Here is a 17,667-nt window from a genome sequence, read left to right on the forward strand (position 1 = left end):
ACCTTTACAATATTCAAATGAGTCACACCGCCATGCCCCACCCACCGGGGCGGTCCCAAAGTCCCAAACCACGCCCAGGAAGTCCCACCTCTAGCAGCTCGGAAGTCTCGCGTACTGACCTCTCCGATACAATATGGCAGCTCCCTACAAAACTTCAAGCGCCTGTTCCCATCAGCCAATCAGAGACAAGATAATTCTGGCCCCGCCTCCTGCAGCCGCACCACAGGCCAATCAGGCCACAGCAGGCAAGGACATCGGGAGAAAAATAAAAAAGGCCTGAGTAGCCCGCCAATGGCAGCCTCCCGAAGTTAGGCTCCGCCTCCCGGCTGAGCCGCACCTGGGCCAGGGAAGGAGCCGGCGCGCCTCAAGGTGGGTGTCCAGGGCAAGGCGGCGAAGGCAGGGCCTGGGTGGCGTGACGACGGGGTTGAACGTGGTGTCACCGCTCACTCCGCGAAGTCTGGGATCTGGCGGGTCGGCTTGGGACCTGTGGCCTCTCCGTCCTTCTGCGAGCTGTAGGGCCGGGAAGCCTGCACCCTCAGGCGCATGCGCTGCCTTGCCGGATGCCTTCTGCGTTCGTAGGGTCAGAGGTCAAGGGGAAGGTCTGAGAGAGAGTGGTTGGTTGGGCTCCAGGATTGCCTGGGGTCACGGGTCAAGAATTGGCAGACCCGCTTGAGGTCAAAGGTCACAGGAGGGGCTCTTTGGAGCGTTGGTAAAGTGCCAGGCTCTCAGCCAACATCCCCTTCACTGCATACATCCCTAGTTTTCGGGACCCTCCCTCCCTATGTCGAAGGCGAGATGCCCGAGGCCAGGGGACATCGTTTGCCCAAGGTCACTAGGCAGGCTGGACAGAGTTCCAGCAGGTCCCTGGGTTGGGGAGAGGAACTTGACCCTGAGGATTATTTAAACCGTTAAGGTTTTTCTGCAGGTGACTTCTGGGTCCCTGTCCTGGTTCCAAAGCCATTAACTTTGGGGCAGTCAGTATGTCAGGATGACGGCTTGTGACATCTGGCGTGAAGCCTGGCTCAGGGTTAACTCAGTGCACTGTCGTGGTGGTCAGGGTGTTTTGGTGTGAGCTGCGGATGAGAAGTAGAGGGGAAGTGGATCAAATAAGCTTCTTAGGAACTACAGTAGAAGGAGCTTGGGGTGCCAGGTCGCGTGAGTCTTAGCAGAGTGAGGTCAGCTGGAGGGTTGGGGGTGCTGGTCTCGGCTGGGATGGTGTGTGAGCAGGTCCTGAGGAGGGCAGATTTAGACCCCTCACCTCCCTTCCTTTCCATGTTCCAGATGTACCGTCTGACCTCAGTCGTGCTACCACGGGCCTTGGCCCAGGCCGTGCGCACAGGTAGGACCAGGGAGCCTTTCCTGGGCTTAGGGGAGCCAAGCTTTCTGGCCTGAAGTCACAGCAGCAGAGTTTCCCCCCTCTCCTTGCAGGACATCTCAGTGGCCGAAGCCTTCATAGCAGTGCAGTGGCAGCCACCTACAGTGAGTACCGGATGGTGTCTTCTGACTTAGGCTTTCCCGATCGAGGTCACACCCGGGGAAACTGCTGCTTTGCCAGGGCCCTTCTGCTAGCTCCAGTTTCCACTCTGAAAATGAAGGTGGTGATCAAGAGATGTGACTCACGGGCATTGTGGTGGCGTTGAAGGAGGGAGGCGTGTGCTTTAGAGGAGCTGCTAGACCCACTGGGGGGACCCAGGCCCCGACACCCTTGAACTTGAAAAGCTTTGCTTGGGGGCTCTTTGGGTTACCTGGGCAGAAAGGAACCAGCAAAGCTTCCCAGGGCTGCAGACTGACTTCCCTGGGCCCTCACTAAGAGCCCACCGCCCACCTGCCCCACCTAGAGCTGAGAGTTGGGCCTCGCCTTCCAGAGCCAGATTCCTTAACCTCCCATCCTGACTCCTGCAGAGTATGTGAATGTGTCAGAGTTGGAGATGGACATGAAGTCCGTGACTGACCGTGCAGCTCGGACTCTGTTGTGGACAGAACTCTTCCGAGGTGGGCGCCAATGGGGGGAAGTGGGAGTCAGGTGTGGGTGTGCTGGGGAGGAGAACAGCCCCTTGCCAGCTCTGTGCTGCTCACAGGACTGGGCATGACCCTGAGCTACCTCTTTCGGGAGCCCGCCACCATCAACTACCCATTTGAGAAGGGCCCGCTGAGTCCACGCTTCCGTGGGGAACACGCATTGCGCCGCTACCCATCCGGGGAGGAACGCTGCATTGCCTGCAAGCTCTGTGAGGCCATCTGTCCTGCACAGGTACGCTCTAAATCTAACTCTACCTTGATACACATCCCGGGAAAGTCCCTTTCGTTTTTTCGTTTAGGACAGTCCAACTGGTTATTCCCAGCTGGCCTAGAACTCACTGTGTAGACTAGGCTGGCCCTGAGCTCACAGAGATCTGCCTGCTTCGGCCTCTGGACTCCTGATAAAGACATGCACTGTCACAACCCCTGACGAAAGTCCTAACCATGACCCTGTGAGTGGGACAGTGAGTTCTTGATGTCAGGTGCCGAGTCAGGAAGCCGGTGGCAGCCTCCATCCCAAGCAGACCATGTGGCATACCCACGTCCCACCCTAGGAGTCAGTAGATCACGTAGCATTTGGGCTCAGGAGCCATGGAGTAGTTTCAGGAGTCCTCTCTGTGTGCCCATCCTGGATTTGAGCCGAGGACATGCAGCCAAGGCTCCCGTCCCAGTGGCTGCTCTCAGGGCCTTGGCTTTGGACTGTGCTCGTGGGTGCTATGGGGAACATCTGCAGTTGGGGCTGTTTGTGGAAACAGGAAGATGCAGAGGTGGCTTTGGTGTGCCTAGCAGGAGCCCCGCAGGTCCAGCCTTGAGACCTGCCATGCCCGGCTCCTGGCTATGCCCAAGAGTCTCCTGGCCTGTGGGTCCCAGGCTGTCCCTTTTTACTCTTGGCTGGCATACAGCTGTTCCCCCAGGAACCAACAGTTAAAGGTACACCTTCAGATTTGGTCTGTGTCCCTCACTACTGTGCGACTTCAGGAAATCCTTCGACCTGAGTCTTAATTTTCTCCAACAAATGGGGATTGTCAGAAAGGTGGTTCAACTTGACAGTCATTGGGCGCTTCCTGTTCCAGGGGACCTCTCAGGGCCACAGGTTTTCTTTTTGGTTTTTAGAAACAGGGTTTCTCTGTGTTACAGCTCTGGCTGTCCTGGAACTCTCTTTGTAGGTCAGGCTGAGTTCGAACTCACTGAGATCACCTGCCTCTGCCTCTGCCTCCCAAGTGCAGGGATTAAAGACATGTGCCACCACCACCCGGCCACAGGTTTTCAAGGATCAAAGCAGATCGTAGCCTTTTCCTTGTGAGACAGGAGGGTCACCTGGGCAGGTGCTGAGCAAAAACCTGGCAGAGGCTAATGGGGCCATATGAGAGGTGGCTCCTCTGGAGGGCTGAGGAGGGGTCTGAGATGTGTGGGCATCCATGCAGACCCCCCAGGGGCCAGATTGAGCTGTGAGGGGCAGGACCAGGAGGTGCCTGCCTGTGTGGCAGTGACCTGTGGCCACTCCCTCAGGCCATCACCATCGAGGCTGAGCCAAGAGCCGATGGCAGCCGCCGGACTACACGCTATGACATCGACATGACCAAGTGTATCTACTGCGGTTTCTGCCAGGAGGCCTGCCCTGTTGACGCCATCGTGGAGGTGAGTGGGTCCGGGTGAGGTGGCCAGCACAGAGGCTCCTGGGAGGGGGTTGCCTTGCTGACTGTCCCCCCTCTTGCAGGGCCCCAACTTTGAGTTCTCCACCGAGACTCATGAGGAGTTACTGTACAACAAGGAGAAGTTGTTGAATAATGGGGACAAGTGGGAGGCCGAGATCTCCGCCAACATCCAGGCCGACTACCTGTACCGGTGACCTGGCCACGTGGCTCGGTCCCGTAGCCCCTGCTGCCCATAAAGAAGCTATGATCCTACAGCTGCCTGTTGTGTTGTGTCTGTTTGCTCAGATGGAACCCACCCCACACAGCCTGGGGCCTGGGGCTTCCTCTGACTAGACCAGGTGTGCGTGGACCTTTGACTTTGCTTCCTGAATGGCTTCCAGCAGCTTGCATGCCCACAAGACCTAACAGAGCAGAGCCCAGTCATCCTCTGTGGTTCACAGGCCCAGAGAACCTCTTTGTGGCTGGCCACAGGACCTAGAACCATATCACACATTTTCTGGGTTTCTCCCCGGGGCGTGGCAATGCAGGTCACCATGGGCCTGTTGTCCCCATGGCGTTGGGTGTGTGAGAGGTGGGCCGCAGGTCTTCTATCTTCTCAGACCTCCATCACTACGGTTGTTTGGACTTGGAGCCTTCCCAGGCTTCAGGCCAGAGTCCATCAAGAGCCTCCCTCAGGAGGAGGCAGGGTAGAAGGCTCAGTGAATAAAGTGTTCCTAGCCTGAGAATGCTCAGAAAAGGCGAATGCTACCCACTGCTGGGGGTGGGGTCAGGGATCCCAGAGGGCTCACTGGCTCGTCAGTCTCATCAAAATGGCAACTTCGGGTTCAATGAGAGACCCTGTCTCAAAAATGACAAAGGTGGTGGGCAACTGAGGAACGATCCTGCTTTCGAGCTCAGGCTACACATGTGCTTGCACCGGAGTGTGCCTGCACACACACACACACACATGCAAGAAGGCCAGGGTGTCCTTTGGGGAACGGGAAGCCTGCTGTGGGGTAACAGTCACAAGGGAATGACACAGGTCTGCTGCCTCTGAGCTGGCTTCGCCTCTTGCTACATCCGTTTCCCCCAGTTCCCCACTCAGGCTGTTGTGCGGCTGCAACTTCCCGGTTTCCAGTCCCAGCCCAGCTGTGTGGCTCCTCTGACTCTGGGTGCTCCATGGATGCACACACTCTGGGAGGCTGGCTGCTGGCTTGGTGTTCATGGTCGAAGGCACACTTCTACCTCAGTGCATCCATAACAGCTCTGTGGCCCTGTGGGTTTGCCCTCACTGAAGAGCACTGACCTGTGACCCCTGGGCTACTTGTATGAGGGTCCTTCTCACACCAAGTCAGATCAGACCTGTGACACACCTCTCTGTTTTCTGAGGATGCCCACCTTGACTAACTCAGTTTCTGCGTAGCCCTAGGCTTCCGTTCTATACTCCACACACACATCAAGGCCCCTGTTTACTGTATGGGGTCCAAGGATCACCAGAGCTGAGGGGCCCCTTGTCCCTCTGGTCCCCAGTGGGTACAGTCCAGCCTGTCCAAAGTGCAGGCAGCTGGACAGTGCTGAATCCCAGTTTCCAGACACTAGGACCTCAAGGCCAGGAGTCTCCTGGCCTCCTGGGTGTAAGTTCCTCAGCGGAGACTGGCCTGACAAACGCCCTGCTGCCAGCGGAGAGGTACCCAAAGAGTGGGGCAGCTCTGCCCCAGCCTTCCTGGGACCCTTAGACTGAGCTGGGTGAGGTGAGGTAGCAACAGATCTTGGACTGTGTGTACTAGGACCCATCAGGACATAGCTCTTAAGAGAGAAGGGAAAGTGGCCTATCCACCAAGGTCCTACCCCGCACCCCGGTTGTCGGTTATCTCCCAGTCCCTGGAACTAAACGATTCCAGGCCACCTAGAACCTTCTCAGTCGCCGCCTTCCTCCCAACCCCTCCTCCCAGAACTCGGCGGGACGGGACGGCAGTGGGCGGGGCCACCACAGACCACGCCCACTCCCTGCCTTTCGGAGCTGGAGTGAGCTGCTCCCGCCCGCTGGCAGGCTCAGATCCTAAGCCGGAGCTGAGCGACGCGCCCACCAGGGTGAGTGTCCTGCGGGGTTGCGGAGCCTAATCCCTGCCCACCGCCCGCTTCCTCTGCCCGGGCAATGGACCCGGCACCCCGCCCGACTTCGGGTGGAGAAAGCTCAGAGGCCACGCGCCCGTTTCAGGCCGTATGGGGTGCACAGGCCGCAAGGAGGAGCGGGAAGATGGGTTGCTAGCTCTGGGCAAGTTCGGGGCCCACCTCACCAGGCCTGGGCTCAGGAATCCCCCTTCTGCGTCTGGTTCGGAGGGAGGAACCCATTCTACAGATGAGGAAACAGAGGCCAGCCAACTAGGAAGTGGTGGGGCTCGAGGCGGATTCCAACCCCTCCTCGTGCCGTCATCCTCCAAAAGGCAGGGGCTGGGAGAAGAGGCGTGGGGCCGAAGGAAGGACCAAGAAAGGAGTGCAGGAGTGAAGCCGAATTTCAGGGCGTCTGGGAAAGCCGGAGCTCAAGTGTTACATGTGAGTCCAGCCCACAGATGCCCTGCTGGCTGCAGGAGACAGGAGTTATTAAATCACAGTGCATGGTATGGACCGCAGGGGGCATGGAGGTACTTTTATTTGTCTTGTGTCTAGATGGCTGGGGTTCCACGGCTGGGGCAGCTTGGTGATGTTGGTTATGGTGCTGGAACAGGTAGAACATGACCCGGCAGAGCAGCTTCCCGCTAGTCTGGGGCAGACCCCTCTCTGGTTTGGTCCTAGCTGACCATTGTGACCTTAGACTTCACCTTACTGATACGGCTGGGGTGGGCCTGTGTGGTGGTGGTAGCACACTCCTTTAATCCCAGCACTCAGGAGGCAGAGGTAGGTGGATCTTTGTGAGTTCAAGGCCAGCCTAGTCTACAGAGCGAGATCCAGGACAGTCTTGGCTATACATAGAAACCCTGTCTCGGAAAACCAAAAGAAGAAAAGACAAAGATAAGGCTGGGGTGCTGGTTATTGATTGACGTGGTGTTTATAGAAGACACAAGGTTTCTGATCTTTTGTTCACCTTCCCACTCACGTCCTACCTTTCCTGCCAGGGGTGGCCAAGTCTTTTTGGTTTTGTTTTTTTGGTTTCTCTGTGTAACAGCCCTGGCTGTCCTGGAACTCTCTTTGTAGACCAGGCTGACCTCGAACTCACAGAGATCCACCTGCCTCTGCCTCCCGAGTGCTGGGTTTAAAGGGGTGTGCCACCACCGCCCTGCTTGGCTAAGTCTTATTCAACGAAGAGGAAATATGGGCCCAAAGAGGGCAAATGACTTGCTTAGTGTCACACAGGTGATCACAATCTGGGCAAGACCCCAGAGACTTGGTCCCTGACCCCCTGCTCTGTGGCCAGAGCCATGCTCTTGGGTAATGGCACCCAGCCCTTCCTGCCCACCCTTGCCTGCTCAGGGCCTGGCTCTTCTGAAGTCCTAGACTACCCTCTGAATTCTTTCTGTTCCCAGGCTAGGGACAGGACTGTGGTTTCCTCTTAAGTTAAGAAAACCAGGCCTTGGGGAGGAAGTGGCCTGTGGGCAGGCCCAGACAGCAAGCTGGGCCCATTAGTCTCTAAAGTTCCACTTAATGGTGTGCCGAGGAAACTGTGTCCCACTGGAACCCTGAGCCTAAGAGCCATAGCTACAGACAGGCAGGGGCCTGGGGAGAGTGTTGGCTTTGGGGGCATCTGCAGGAAATGTTTGTACCTGCTGGGGCTGGAGCAAGGCCACCAGGCCTTCCCGTTCATGGTTTCACGGTTTCACTTTCATTGGTTTCAACACCAAGCCAGCCTGCCAAAAGCAACCCCAGCCATCATCCTCTTCAGGTTTTTAGCCCCAGGGGACCTAGGGGGACACTCCATCCCCACCCCACTGCCTATGTAAGGAGGCAGGCTGGACAGCTCCGTTGTCAGAGCCTCAGGCCTGGGGCCCAGGATCCCAGGGATAAGCCAGATCTAGAGTGAGGGCAGGCAGAGAGGCGGTACAGTACTGCAGAACAGTGGGCAGAGCCAGTGTGTGGCAGCTGCTGAGCTGGGCTGGGACAAGGAGGCCATGGAGAGTGAGCTTAGAGACAGCCTATAGTAGGCTGTGGGCTCATTGGCCTGCTCCATGCTTTGTTATACTGCTGGCTTCCTTTTTCCCTTGCTGGGCCTCAGTTTCCCCATCTGTCCAGTGGATGGGAACAGGTGTGTGATGCCTGCCTGGAGCAGGCTCCTGACCAACCTTTTTGCCTGTCCTAAGGGTCATGGGTTCCATGTTCCGGAGTGAAGAGGTGGCCTTGGTCCAACTCCTGCTGCCCACAGCAGCTGCCTACACCTGCGTGAGCCAGCTGGGCGAGCTGGGCCTCGTGGAGTTCAGAGATGTGAGTGGGAACGGAGCCCTGGGCAGGTAACCCACGTCCAGAATGGCCCCATGATGACCCCTGACCCCCTGTGGGGGCATCCCAGTCCTACCTTCCAGCACAGGTGCTCTACCCATACCGACTCATGCCCTTCCTGGCATGGGTGAATCTGCTTCAGCTCATCTTTAGACTAACTGGGCACCCAGCAACATTTTGGAGGAGGTGCCTCAGGCCTAGACCCCAGAGCAGTGACCTCCTGGTCCCCTCCCCGAGACTCTGTGTGTCCTTCACAGCTCAACGCATCTGTGAGTGCCTTCCAGAGGCGCTTCGTGGCGGACGTCCGGCGCTGCGAGGAGCTGGAGAAGACCTTCAGTAAGTTGGGCTCAGGCCCACATTCCAGGCTGCCTTCCTGGAAGGAGCACTCGGCGGGCTTGGTCTGGGAGGAAGTGCCTCAGTTACCCAGGTGAAGGCAAAGAAGGGAGGGGCAGGCAGGACCAGGCGGAGCTGCTGGGGTCTTCAGGGTGTCCATGGCTCTGGGTGGCTGGAGCAGAGGACCGAAGGCAGGGTGGCTCGAAGTAGGTCCACACCTCAGAACTCGTCCTGTGGATGGCAGGAAACAAGAGGCATGGACTGAGCCTTCTCCTCTAGATGGACTGGCATGGGCAGAGGCCAGGTCGAGGGCTGGGCAGCTTCTTCTTAGGCCAAAGATGAGGGCAGAGCAGGGGGAGCAGAGCTCTGACTTAGTGGATTAGTAATAGCACTTGATGAGCATTTGGGATCTCCCTACATGTCTGCAGCCCTTGGCTCACGGTAGATATGAGCTGGCATAACCCTGGTGTGGCTTCCCCCGACCCCCTTTCTGTGTCTAGCCTTCTTGCAGGAGGAAGTACAGCGGGCTGGTCTGGCACTGCCCCCAGCAGAGGGGGCACTGCCAGCACCACCTCCCCGAGAGCTGCTGCGCATCCAGGAGGAGACCGACCGCCTGGCCCGGGAGCTTCGGGATGTTCGAGGCAACCAGCAGGCGCTGCGGGCCCAGCTGCACCAGCTGCAGCTCCACTCAGCCGTGCTGGGCCAGAACCACAACCCCCCGGTCAGCCCCAGCCAAGGCAGGGATGGGGCAGGAGACAGCTATGCCAAGCCCAACCTGGGCTGGGGCTCACAGTGTCTCTTGGTGCCCAGATGGCAGCTGACCACACTGAGGGACCCTCCTCTGAGAGAACACCCCTGCTTCCAGCTGCTCGGGGGCCACATGCAGACCTGAAGGTCAAGTGAGTGAGGCACTTTGTCTTTTCCTATCAGTCTTAGGGCACTGGCCAGAGAAGGGAACAGAATGGCCCCTGAGTCTCTGCCCTGTGGGAATGTCCCTAGGGGTGCTTCCTGGTGAGGTGGTGGGATGGGAGGCTGCAGCCCCATTCCAGCCCTGCTGGCAGCTTTGTGGCAGGTGCTGTGGAACCCTACAAGGCTGCTGCCCTGGAGCGCCTGCTCTGGAGAGCCTGCCGCGGCTTCCTCATTGCCAGCTTTAAGGAGACAGAGGGGCAGCTGGAGGACCCTGTGACGGTGAGCTGGCAGGGGGCAGGGTGGGGGAGGTTTTCGAGGAGCCAGGGCTCCAGGGATCAACTAAGCCTGACTCCCTTAGGGTGAGCCTGCAACTTGGATGACCTTTATCATCTCCTACTGGGGTGAGCAGATCGGTCAGAAGATTAGAAAGATCACAGACTGGTGAGTTGTGTGTGTGTGTGTGTGTGTGTGTGTGTGTGTGTGTGTGTGTGTGTGTGGCCACTCGGCCTCTGCAGGTGTCCAGCCCCCAGCCTCCACTTTAGGCTCCCAGCTAGATGTTTCTGGCCCAGTGTGTCCCAGGTCCCTGATAACACCAAATCTGTCCTGACACCAGCTCTGCCTGGTGGCTCCCTCAAAACCCCTTATACCTCCAGCTTCCACTGCCATGTCTTCCCTTACCTGGAGCAAGAGGAAGCCCGGCATGCGGCCTTGCAGCAGCTGCAGCAGCAGAGCCAGGAGCTTCAGGAGGTGAGCACCCACATGCCCTGACCCCTGCTGGCTCCCTCAGTGCCCCTTCTGATTACCTGTTCTGGCTCCAGGTCCTGGGGGAAACGGAGCGATTCCTGAGCCAGGTGTTGGGCCGGGTGCAGCGGCTGCTGCCACCAGGGCAAGTGCAGATCCGCAAGATGAAGGCCGTGTACTTGGCCCTCAACCAGTGCAGTGTGAGCACCACACACAAGTGCCTCATTGCGGAGGTCTGGTGTGCCACGCGGGACCTGCCCACCCTCCAGCAGGCGCTCCAGGATGGCTCAGTGAGCACACAGGCTGCCAGAGGCTGCCTTTTCTCCTTCTACTTCCAGCCCCACCTCAAGCTTCCAGTACCTCATCTTTGCCCTGGGATCGGGAGGGGGTCCATTTCCTAGAAGCCTCTTCCCCCAGGGCATTACCCTGATGGCCCTGGCCCCATAGCCCTCCCTTCTGATTTCCCAGAGTCTCTGGCAAGCTATACAAGACAATTATAAAATTGCACTTCCAAGGCAGTGGTATGTGATCTGAGCCTGTTAGGAGCCTCGGGCCCCTTACCAGTGGTGCAGTGGTGGTACACACAAGGACATTGTAGCACACACCTGGTGGTTCAGGGCTGGATCTCCAGGATGGGGATGGGTCCCTCTCCTGGACCACCAGATGTGAAGAGGCACACTTTCTTTTTTCAAATGCCCCAGATTTGGGCAGGGTGGAGCTGACCAACTTCCTCCATGCCATCCCATCCCAGCCTCAACCTAGAAATTGCTGTGGACTGTTTCAGCTGGGCCTGGGTGGGGGCTTCAGGGTTTCTGAGTGCCCCTCCATCACTTCTGCCTCTCCACTGGGCACCCCAGAGTGAGGCAGGAGTGAGTGCTGTTGCTCATCGTATACCCTGCCGGGACATGCCTCCAACCCTCATCCGGACCAACCGCTTCACCGCCAGCTTCCAGGGCATTGTGGATGCCTATGGTGTGGGCCGCTACCGAGAAGTCAACCCTGGTGAGAGCTACTGTACCCCATTAGAGGCCAGCCTTCCCATCCTCTGTCAGGGTCTCAGGAAGTCCTTTTGCCTTTGCGATGCCGACCTTGAGAGTGTAGGAGCTGGGTTCACCCCATCCTTTTGCGACAGAGACATACTCCCCAGTTTGATTTAGTCCCCTTTGGGACTTTAGACTTGTTTCTGCTGTTAAATCCACAGGGAGCCAGCATGGATCAGTTCAGAAACCAGGCTTGGGAGGGGCTTGAAGTCCAGCTCACTTGTTTGGATGAGTTTCTTAGTTTCTGTGGGTCTCATTTTTCCTGGCCTGTAAAATGAGAATGATAGCGCAGACTTCAGAGAAGTGTGAGGAAGGCTGCTGTCTCAGAGTGGCCGGGGCAGCCTGTAGTGACGGCTTATTTGGCCATGCTGCGTTTTTTTCCAAGTTGGAATGAACAGGGGTGAGGATGGAGCTCAGTTGATAGAGTGCTTGAAAGTTTATGGGCTCAGTCCTCAGCAGAAACTGAGCATGGTGGTGTAGCCTATAATCCTAGCACTCAGGAGGTGGAGGCAGGAGGATCAAGAATTCAGAGTCATAGCCCAGCGCTGGTGGCGCACACCTTTAATCCCAGTGCTTGGGAGGCAGAAACAGGAGGATCTCTGAGTTTGAGGCCAGTCTGGTCTACAATGCAAGTTCCAGAGCAGCCAGGGCTATTACACAGAGAAACCCTGTCTTGAAACACACACACACACACACACACACACACACACACACACACACACACACACAAATAAATAATAATAATAATAATAATAATAATAATAATTCAGTCATGCTCAGCTACATAGAGAGTTCAAGGCTCAGTGGGTAAAGTACTTTCAACAACAGTGTGAGGACCCGAGTTCGAATCCTCAGAGCCTACATAAAAGCTGAGTGCGGTAATGCACATATGTAATCCCAGTTCTCCTGCGGTGAGAGGGGAGCCAGGCAGGTCAGTAGAACCCTCAGAAGTGGGCCAGGTAGCCCGAAATGTCTGTCAGTGCTGCTACTCTTGGAGAGAACCCACACAGGGATGGGACTGTGAGGAGGAGCAGGCGGAAAGAGGTGCCCCAGTGCCCCCGAGTGTAGGCTTGGCCGCTCTGGGAAGGGGCCTTGATGACAGGCTGGGGTCAGTCTGAGACCCTGTAGACATGTAGCTGCACGTCCTGGGGACATGTGCCTCAGAACCAGAATCCTGGGCTCGATCTGGGTCCCTGCCGGTGCAGGGAGAAGGCCGTGACCACCGGGTGCCCATGGTGGCTGTCCCCTTGTCAGCCTTCAAAGTGGCTGGCCTTGGAGGAGGGGTTGTTCTTTGCTAGAACCACTGCAGTGAAGTTCTGTGAATGGGCAGAAGGTGGCTAAGTGGCGGAGATGACTGAGTGTAGTGCAGATGCCTGAGGCAGACAGCAGGAGCAGGGGTTCGAGGCCAGCCTTAGCTACATAATAAACCAGCATAGATGGACTCAGGGTTCTGGAGGGTGGATGTTTGAGGTCAAGGTGTCGGCTGCACCGTCCCATCTGTTAGAGAGAAATCTGTTCCAGGTCTTTCTCCTGGGCTGTCGATGGCTGTCATGGCCATGTGGTCTTCTTCTTCCTCTATGTTCAAATAAATGTCTCCTTCTGTATAAGGACACTGAACACGGAGTCAAAGTCCACTCTGGAGCCTCCTCCTAACCTGACCTTCTTTAAAGACCCCTCCAGGTCACATTCTGAGGTTCTGGGCTGTAGGGTGACAGTCTAGCTCCTGAAGGGATCACAGGGTAACCCCTAATTAGGCATGTGCACTGGGATGCTCCTCCCAACACCCATTCTTGAGATTAACCAGCTTGGAATTCTGGAACTTGCTGAGTGGCCAGCAGGACCAGCCGCTCTCTGCCCTCTGGGTGGTTTTCTGTGAAGCTTTTGTTTCCTCTTCCCTCTCTTTTGATTTCTTTTGTACTTTCGTTGTTGTTGTTGTTTTGGTTTTTGGTTATTTTCGAGACAGGTTTTTCTGTGTTGTCCCGACTGTCCTGGAGTTCTCTATATAGACCAGGCTGGCCTTGAACTCACAGATATCCACCTGGCTCTGCATCCTGAGTGCTCATTAAAGGCATGCGCCACCACACCTGGCTTGAGACAGGGTCTTACACTATAGCCTAGATTGACCTTGAGCTCATGGTGATCCTCCTGCCTCAGCTTCCTGAGTGCTAGAATTACAGGTATGAGCCATCATGCCTAGCTTAAAGATCTTAAATGTAACATTCAGGGCCAGAGAGATGGTTCATTGAGTAAAAGCTTGCCAGTAAGTCTGACAATCTGTGTTCAATTTCCAGGACTCACATAGTAGGAGGCCTAACTACGACAAGTTGTCCTCTGACCTCCACCCATGCACACCTTCCCCATAATAAATTAGCAAATAAATGTTATTTAAGGAAACATTTAACAACAGAGCTGGGAGGCTGGCTAGGCCAGCAAAGCCTGAAGACCTGAATTTGGATCTCCAAAGCCCATGTAGGTTCAGCAGTGCACGGTTGCAATTCCAATGGTGGTGAGATGGGGGCTGGAGCCAGGCAGCTCCTTGGTAAAGTTCCAGGGTGATGACAGACAATGTCTCATAGTGGAAAGGTTTCTGGGGAATGACACCCGTTGTCATCCTCTGACCTACACACACACACACACACACACACACACACACACACACACACACACACACTAGCCTAGCATACACAAACAGAAAACAATAGCATCAGGAGGGTCACTTCAGGAGTTCAAGACCATCCTGGACCACTCAGCAGCAGCTCTATCTTTAGATAATTGACTACAGGTGGAACTGCTCCACCTCTGCCCACACCCCGCACCTGCAGGCCTGCCCACGACACTCATACTAACCCTGTCAGGTGGCTGAGATCTCCAGTTTACAGGTGGAGAAACAGGCACAGAGCCGAAATCACAAGCCCAAGACGGTGCAGTTGGGCACGGTGGTGGGCTCTGCCTGTTGGCAAGTGGTCCTTGCCTCACCAACACTCTCTTGACAGGTCCTGGGGGGCCTCTGTGGCAACTCGAGACAAGGAAGCAGACACCCAGGCCCCCATGGGAACCTGCCTGACTGTGTCCTGTCTGCCCACAGCTCCCTATACCATCATTACCTTCCCCTTTCTCTTCGCCGTGATGTTTGGCGACGTGGGTCACGGACTGCTCATGTTTCTCTTTGCCCTGGCCATGGTCCTCACTGAGAACCGGCCAGCCGTGAAAGCCGCACAAAATGAGGTATGAACCATCCATACCTGGCAGGGATAGGGGCTCTGACACAGTGGAGCAGCCTCTCATCACACGGTCCCCCCCAGATCTGGCAGACCTTCTTTGGGGGTCGCTACTTACTCCTGCTCATGGGTCTGTTCTCCGTCTACACCGGCTTCATCTACAATGAATGCTTCAGCCGTGCCGCAGCCATTTTCCCCTCGGGGTGGAGTGTGGCCGCCATGGCCAACCAGTCAGGCTGGAGGTAGGACCTGTATTCCTACCCATCCAGGGCCCCTGGCCCACTGTGCAGCCCTGACATCATCTATTATCACTGCAGTGACAAGTATCTGTCCCAGCACCCCATGCTCACCCTGAACCCCAACATCACTGGTGTCTTCCTGGGACCTTATCCCTTTGGCATTGACCCGGTAAGTGGGGCCACACTGGTGCATGTGAGGGGTGGAGGCATTGGGAGGCTGGCCAGGGCTCTACAGATCCATCTGTTCCCTGCCCCCTTTGGCGGTTGGCACTGAACACTTCCTGTGTGTCGGGCCCCATGCTCGGCCTGGCACACAGGCAGAGAAGCCTGTAAAAATAATATCCAAGCCGGGTGGTGGTAGCGCACGCCTTTAATCCCAGCACTCGGGAGGCAGAGCCAGGCGGATCTCTGTGAGTTTGAGGCCAGCCTGGTCTACAGAGCGAGATCCAGGACAGGCACCAAAACTACACAGAGAAACCCTGTCTCCAAAAAAATAAATAAATAAATAAATAATAATAACAATAATAATAATAATATCCAGACTGAGTGTAGTGGTGCACAAGGGTAATTCAGACACTTGGGAGGTGGGAGGCAGGAGGATCAGAGTTCAAGTGTATCCGTGGATTACATAAAACCCTCTCTCTCCACAAACAAAAGCTCAGAACAGAATAGCAGCCCAGTACTTGTGAACAACCGGTCCCAGTGACAGTCCTACCGACATTCGTTAGCATTACCCTGTTGCACAGAGGAGAGTGGCCTGGGTGCCTGAGCCATCAGCTGTGCAGAAGCAAGCTTGCGCCCCGGCCACCTGAACCTGACTGACCTGTGAGAGCAGAGCAGCTGTTCACTTCCTTCGGTTGCCTCTTAGAACTAGTGACTAGGGTGCTGTGCTTGGGTTTGTCAGGGAGCAAGAAGGTGATGAGAGACAATGGGGGATGTCCTAGCAAAGCTGACCGTGGTGTCCCTGAGTGCCCACCTCTCCCACTACCCCAGATCTGGAGTCTGGCCACCAACCACCTGAGCTTCCTCAACTCCTTCAAGATGAAGATGTCTGTCATCCTTGGGGTCACCCACATGGCCTTTGGGGTATTCCTCAGCATCTTCAACCACATGTGAGCCCAGAGCTGCCAATGGGTATGGGCACTGTCTTTATGGGGCCAGAGTCCTCTGTGACCGGTCTGTTCCCACAGGCACTTTGGCCAGGCACACCGGCTCCTGCTGGAGACCCTTCCTGAGCTCGTCTTCCTGCTGGGCCTCTTTGGCTACCTCGTGTTCCTCATTGTCTACAAGTGGCTTCAGGAGTCAGCTGCCAGCGCCTCCACGGCTCCCAGTATCCTCATCCACTTTATCAATATGTTCCTCTTTGCCCAAAGCCCCACCAATCAGCCGCTCTTCCATGGGCAGGTAGGCCAGGGAAAGAGTATGGCTCTTTGACTGGGGAGCCCCACTTTAGTCACTGGGCCCCTTGGAGCTGCAGGGCCATCTGAGAAATGGGCTGTGGGCCAGAATTCCTGCAGTCATGTCAGAGGTGATGGACTAAAGCTTGGAGCAGTGTGGTCTCACAGGGGGTGTTGGGAACCTGAAGTCCCTTCTCAGGGGTCCTTGTTAGTGAAGGTCGCTGGGGGAGGGACTGCAGTTCCCTGTGATCAATATGACCACACTGAGGGACTGACTCACTGCTTGCATACAGTGTGTGGTTGCCTTGCCCTCCTTGCCCACAGGAAGTGGTACAGTATGCACTGGTGGTCCTGGCTTTGGCCACAGTTCCTGTCCTGCTGCTGGGCACACCCTTGTACCTGCTGCGGCAACACCGTCGCAGAAATATTCAGAGGAGGCCAGTGGGCCGACAGGTAGAGGTCAGGAGGAGTACAGGGAAGGAGGGAGGGCTGCATGGGAGGTGCTCCTTGTTTCCCTGCAGGCTCCATGCTTCTGGGTGGGTGGCATGGGCTGCCCCTGGGGCTGGAGCTGTTCATGCTACCTACTCTCAGGACAAGGACAGTGACAAGCTTCTGGCCTCTTCTGATGCTTCCACTCCGGAGAATGGCTGGAGCCCTGATGAAGAGAAGGCTGGGATCCCAGGGGATGATGAGGAAGCGGAGGTGGGTGGGTGCAGCACTCTTCCTTGCTGGGGGGGGGGGGGGGGGAGGGCTGCCAGCCTCTGCTGTTGTCTCATGACCTCTTACCATGCAGTTTGTCCCCTCGGAGGTCTTCATGCACCAGGCCATCCACACCATTGAGTTCTGCCTGGGCTGCATCTCCAACACAGCCTCCTACTTGCGTCTCTGGGCCCTGAGCCTAGCCCATGCCCGTGAGTGACCTTTTCTTGGGCCTCCTGTCAAATTGGGTTCCCCACAGAGGTGCCTCACCAGCTCCAAGGAGGGGGTCAAGGATGCTACTAGGGGTGGGGATGCTAACAGGTCCCACTGTGCCCTTGTTTGTGTGCAGAGCTCTCTGAGGTCCTGTGGGCCATGGTGATGCGCATAGGCCTGGGCATGGGCCGAGAGATGGGTGTGGCAGCTGTGGTGCTGGTCCCTGTGTTCGCTGCCTTTGCTGTCATGACTGTGGCCATCTTGCTAGTGATGGAGGGGCTCTCAGCCTTCCTGCATGCCTTGCGGTTGCACTGGTAAGCACACCCACAGTGAGCCCGGGCATGGAGGGAACGGGTGGCCTTCCCCTCACTGGCCCCTTTCTCACACCCAGGGTGGAGTTCCAGAACAAGTTCTACTCGGGTACCGGCTACAAGCTCAGCCCCTTCACCTTCGCTGTTGACAATGAGTAGCATCCATTGTGATCCTTGCCTCCCCCAAATCGGGAAAGGAATAAAGAACTGGCTGGCCCAGGAACTTTGCCTTAGTCCTCTCTGGGATATGGAACTGGGATGACACTACATTGGATCATCCTTCAGCTGAGGTAAAGGGTGGGAGGCCCTAGTCTAGGATCTAGGCCTTTTAGAAGTTGCTGTGAGAACCCATGAATACATCTGCAAACTCTTGGGGGCAAGAGAATTAGCTCTAGGACCAAGAAGGGATGTTCTAGTTTGGTGGGAAGAGTGAGCTTCCCATCTTTGGAGGTGTACAAACTGGCTTTGACTTTAGGCCCTGCCTCC

General features: G+C 56.4%; 2 protein-coding genes across 10 annotated transcripts; both read left to right on the forward strand.

The window, feature by feature from the left end:
• The first annotated feature begins 294 nt into the window (after positions 1-294).
• Ndufs8 (NADH:ubiquinone oxidoreductase core subunit S8) lies at positions 295-3,928 on the forward strand. 5 transcript variants are annotated; one of them, XM_052712229.1, is made up of 7 exons: positions 295-369; positions 1,282-1,339; positions 1,429-1,479; positions 1,903-1,992; positions 2,079-2,251; positions 3,529-3,657; positions 3,737-3,928. In XM_052712229.1, exons 2-7 carry the CDS (start codon positions 1,282-1,284, stop codon positions 3,866-3,868), a joined length of 633 nt encoding a protein of 210 aa, XP_052568189.1. In that variant the 5' UTR covers positions 295-369; the 3' UTR covers positions 3,869-3,928. The 5 variants fall into 5 exon arrangements, with proteins under 5 accessions (XP_052568189.1, XP_052568190.1, XP_052568191.1 ...); XM_052712230.1 differs by lacking the exon at positions 295-369 and adding an exon at positions 391-614; XM_052712231.1 differs by lacking the exon at positions 295-369 and adding an exon at positions 391-580.
• Positions 3,929-4,055: 127 nt separating this feature from the next.
• On the forward strand, positions 4,056-17,404 carry Tcirg1 (T cell immune regulator 1, ATPase H+ transporting V0 subunit a3). 5 transcript variants are annotated; one of them, XM_052712220.1, is made up of 21 exons: positions 4,056-5,744; positions 6,098-6,206; positions 7,946-8,066; positions 8,339-8,417; positions 8,915-9,135; positions 9,225-9,313; positions 9,476-9,602; positions 9,682-9,764; positions 9,977-10,070; positions 10,142-10,354; positions 10,922-11,066; positions 14,190-14,329; positions 14,407-14,564; positions 14,640-14,730; positions 15,555-15,673; positions 15,752-15,965; positions 16,283-16,417; positions 16,550-16,660; positions 16,752-16,869; positions 17,007-17,184; positions 17,262-17,404. In XM_052712220.1, coding segments are annotated over exons 2-21 (2,517 nt in total). In that variant the 5' UTR covers positions 4,056-5,744; positions 6,098-6,204; the 3' UTR covers positions 17,341-17,404. The 5 variants fall into 5 exon arrangements, 4 of the variants coding, with proteins under 4 accessions (XP_052568180.1, XP_052568181.1, XP_052568178.1 ...); XM_052712221.1 differs by lacking the exon at positions 6,098-6,206; XM_052712218.1 differs by lacking the exon at positions 4,056-5,744 and having other exon boundaries at positions 5,756-6,271.
• Positions 17,405-17,667: the final 263 nt, after the last annotated feature.

The sequence above is a fragment of the Peromyscus californicus genome, unplaced genomic scaffold (genome assembly GCF_007827085.1).
Source record: "Peromyscus californicus insignis strain IS unplaced genomic scaffold, ASM782708v3 Scaffold_4__1_contigs__length_199733344, whole genome shotgun sequence".
Lineage (NCBI taxonomy): Eukaryota > Metazoa > Chordata > Mammalia > Rodentia > Cricetidae > Peromyscus > Peromyscus californicus.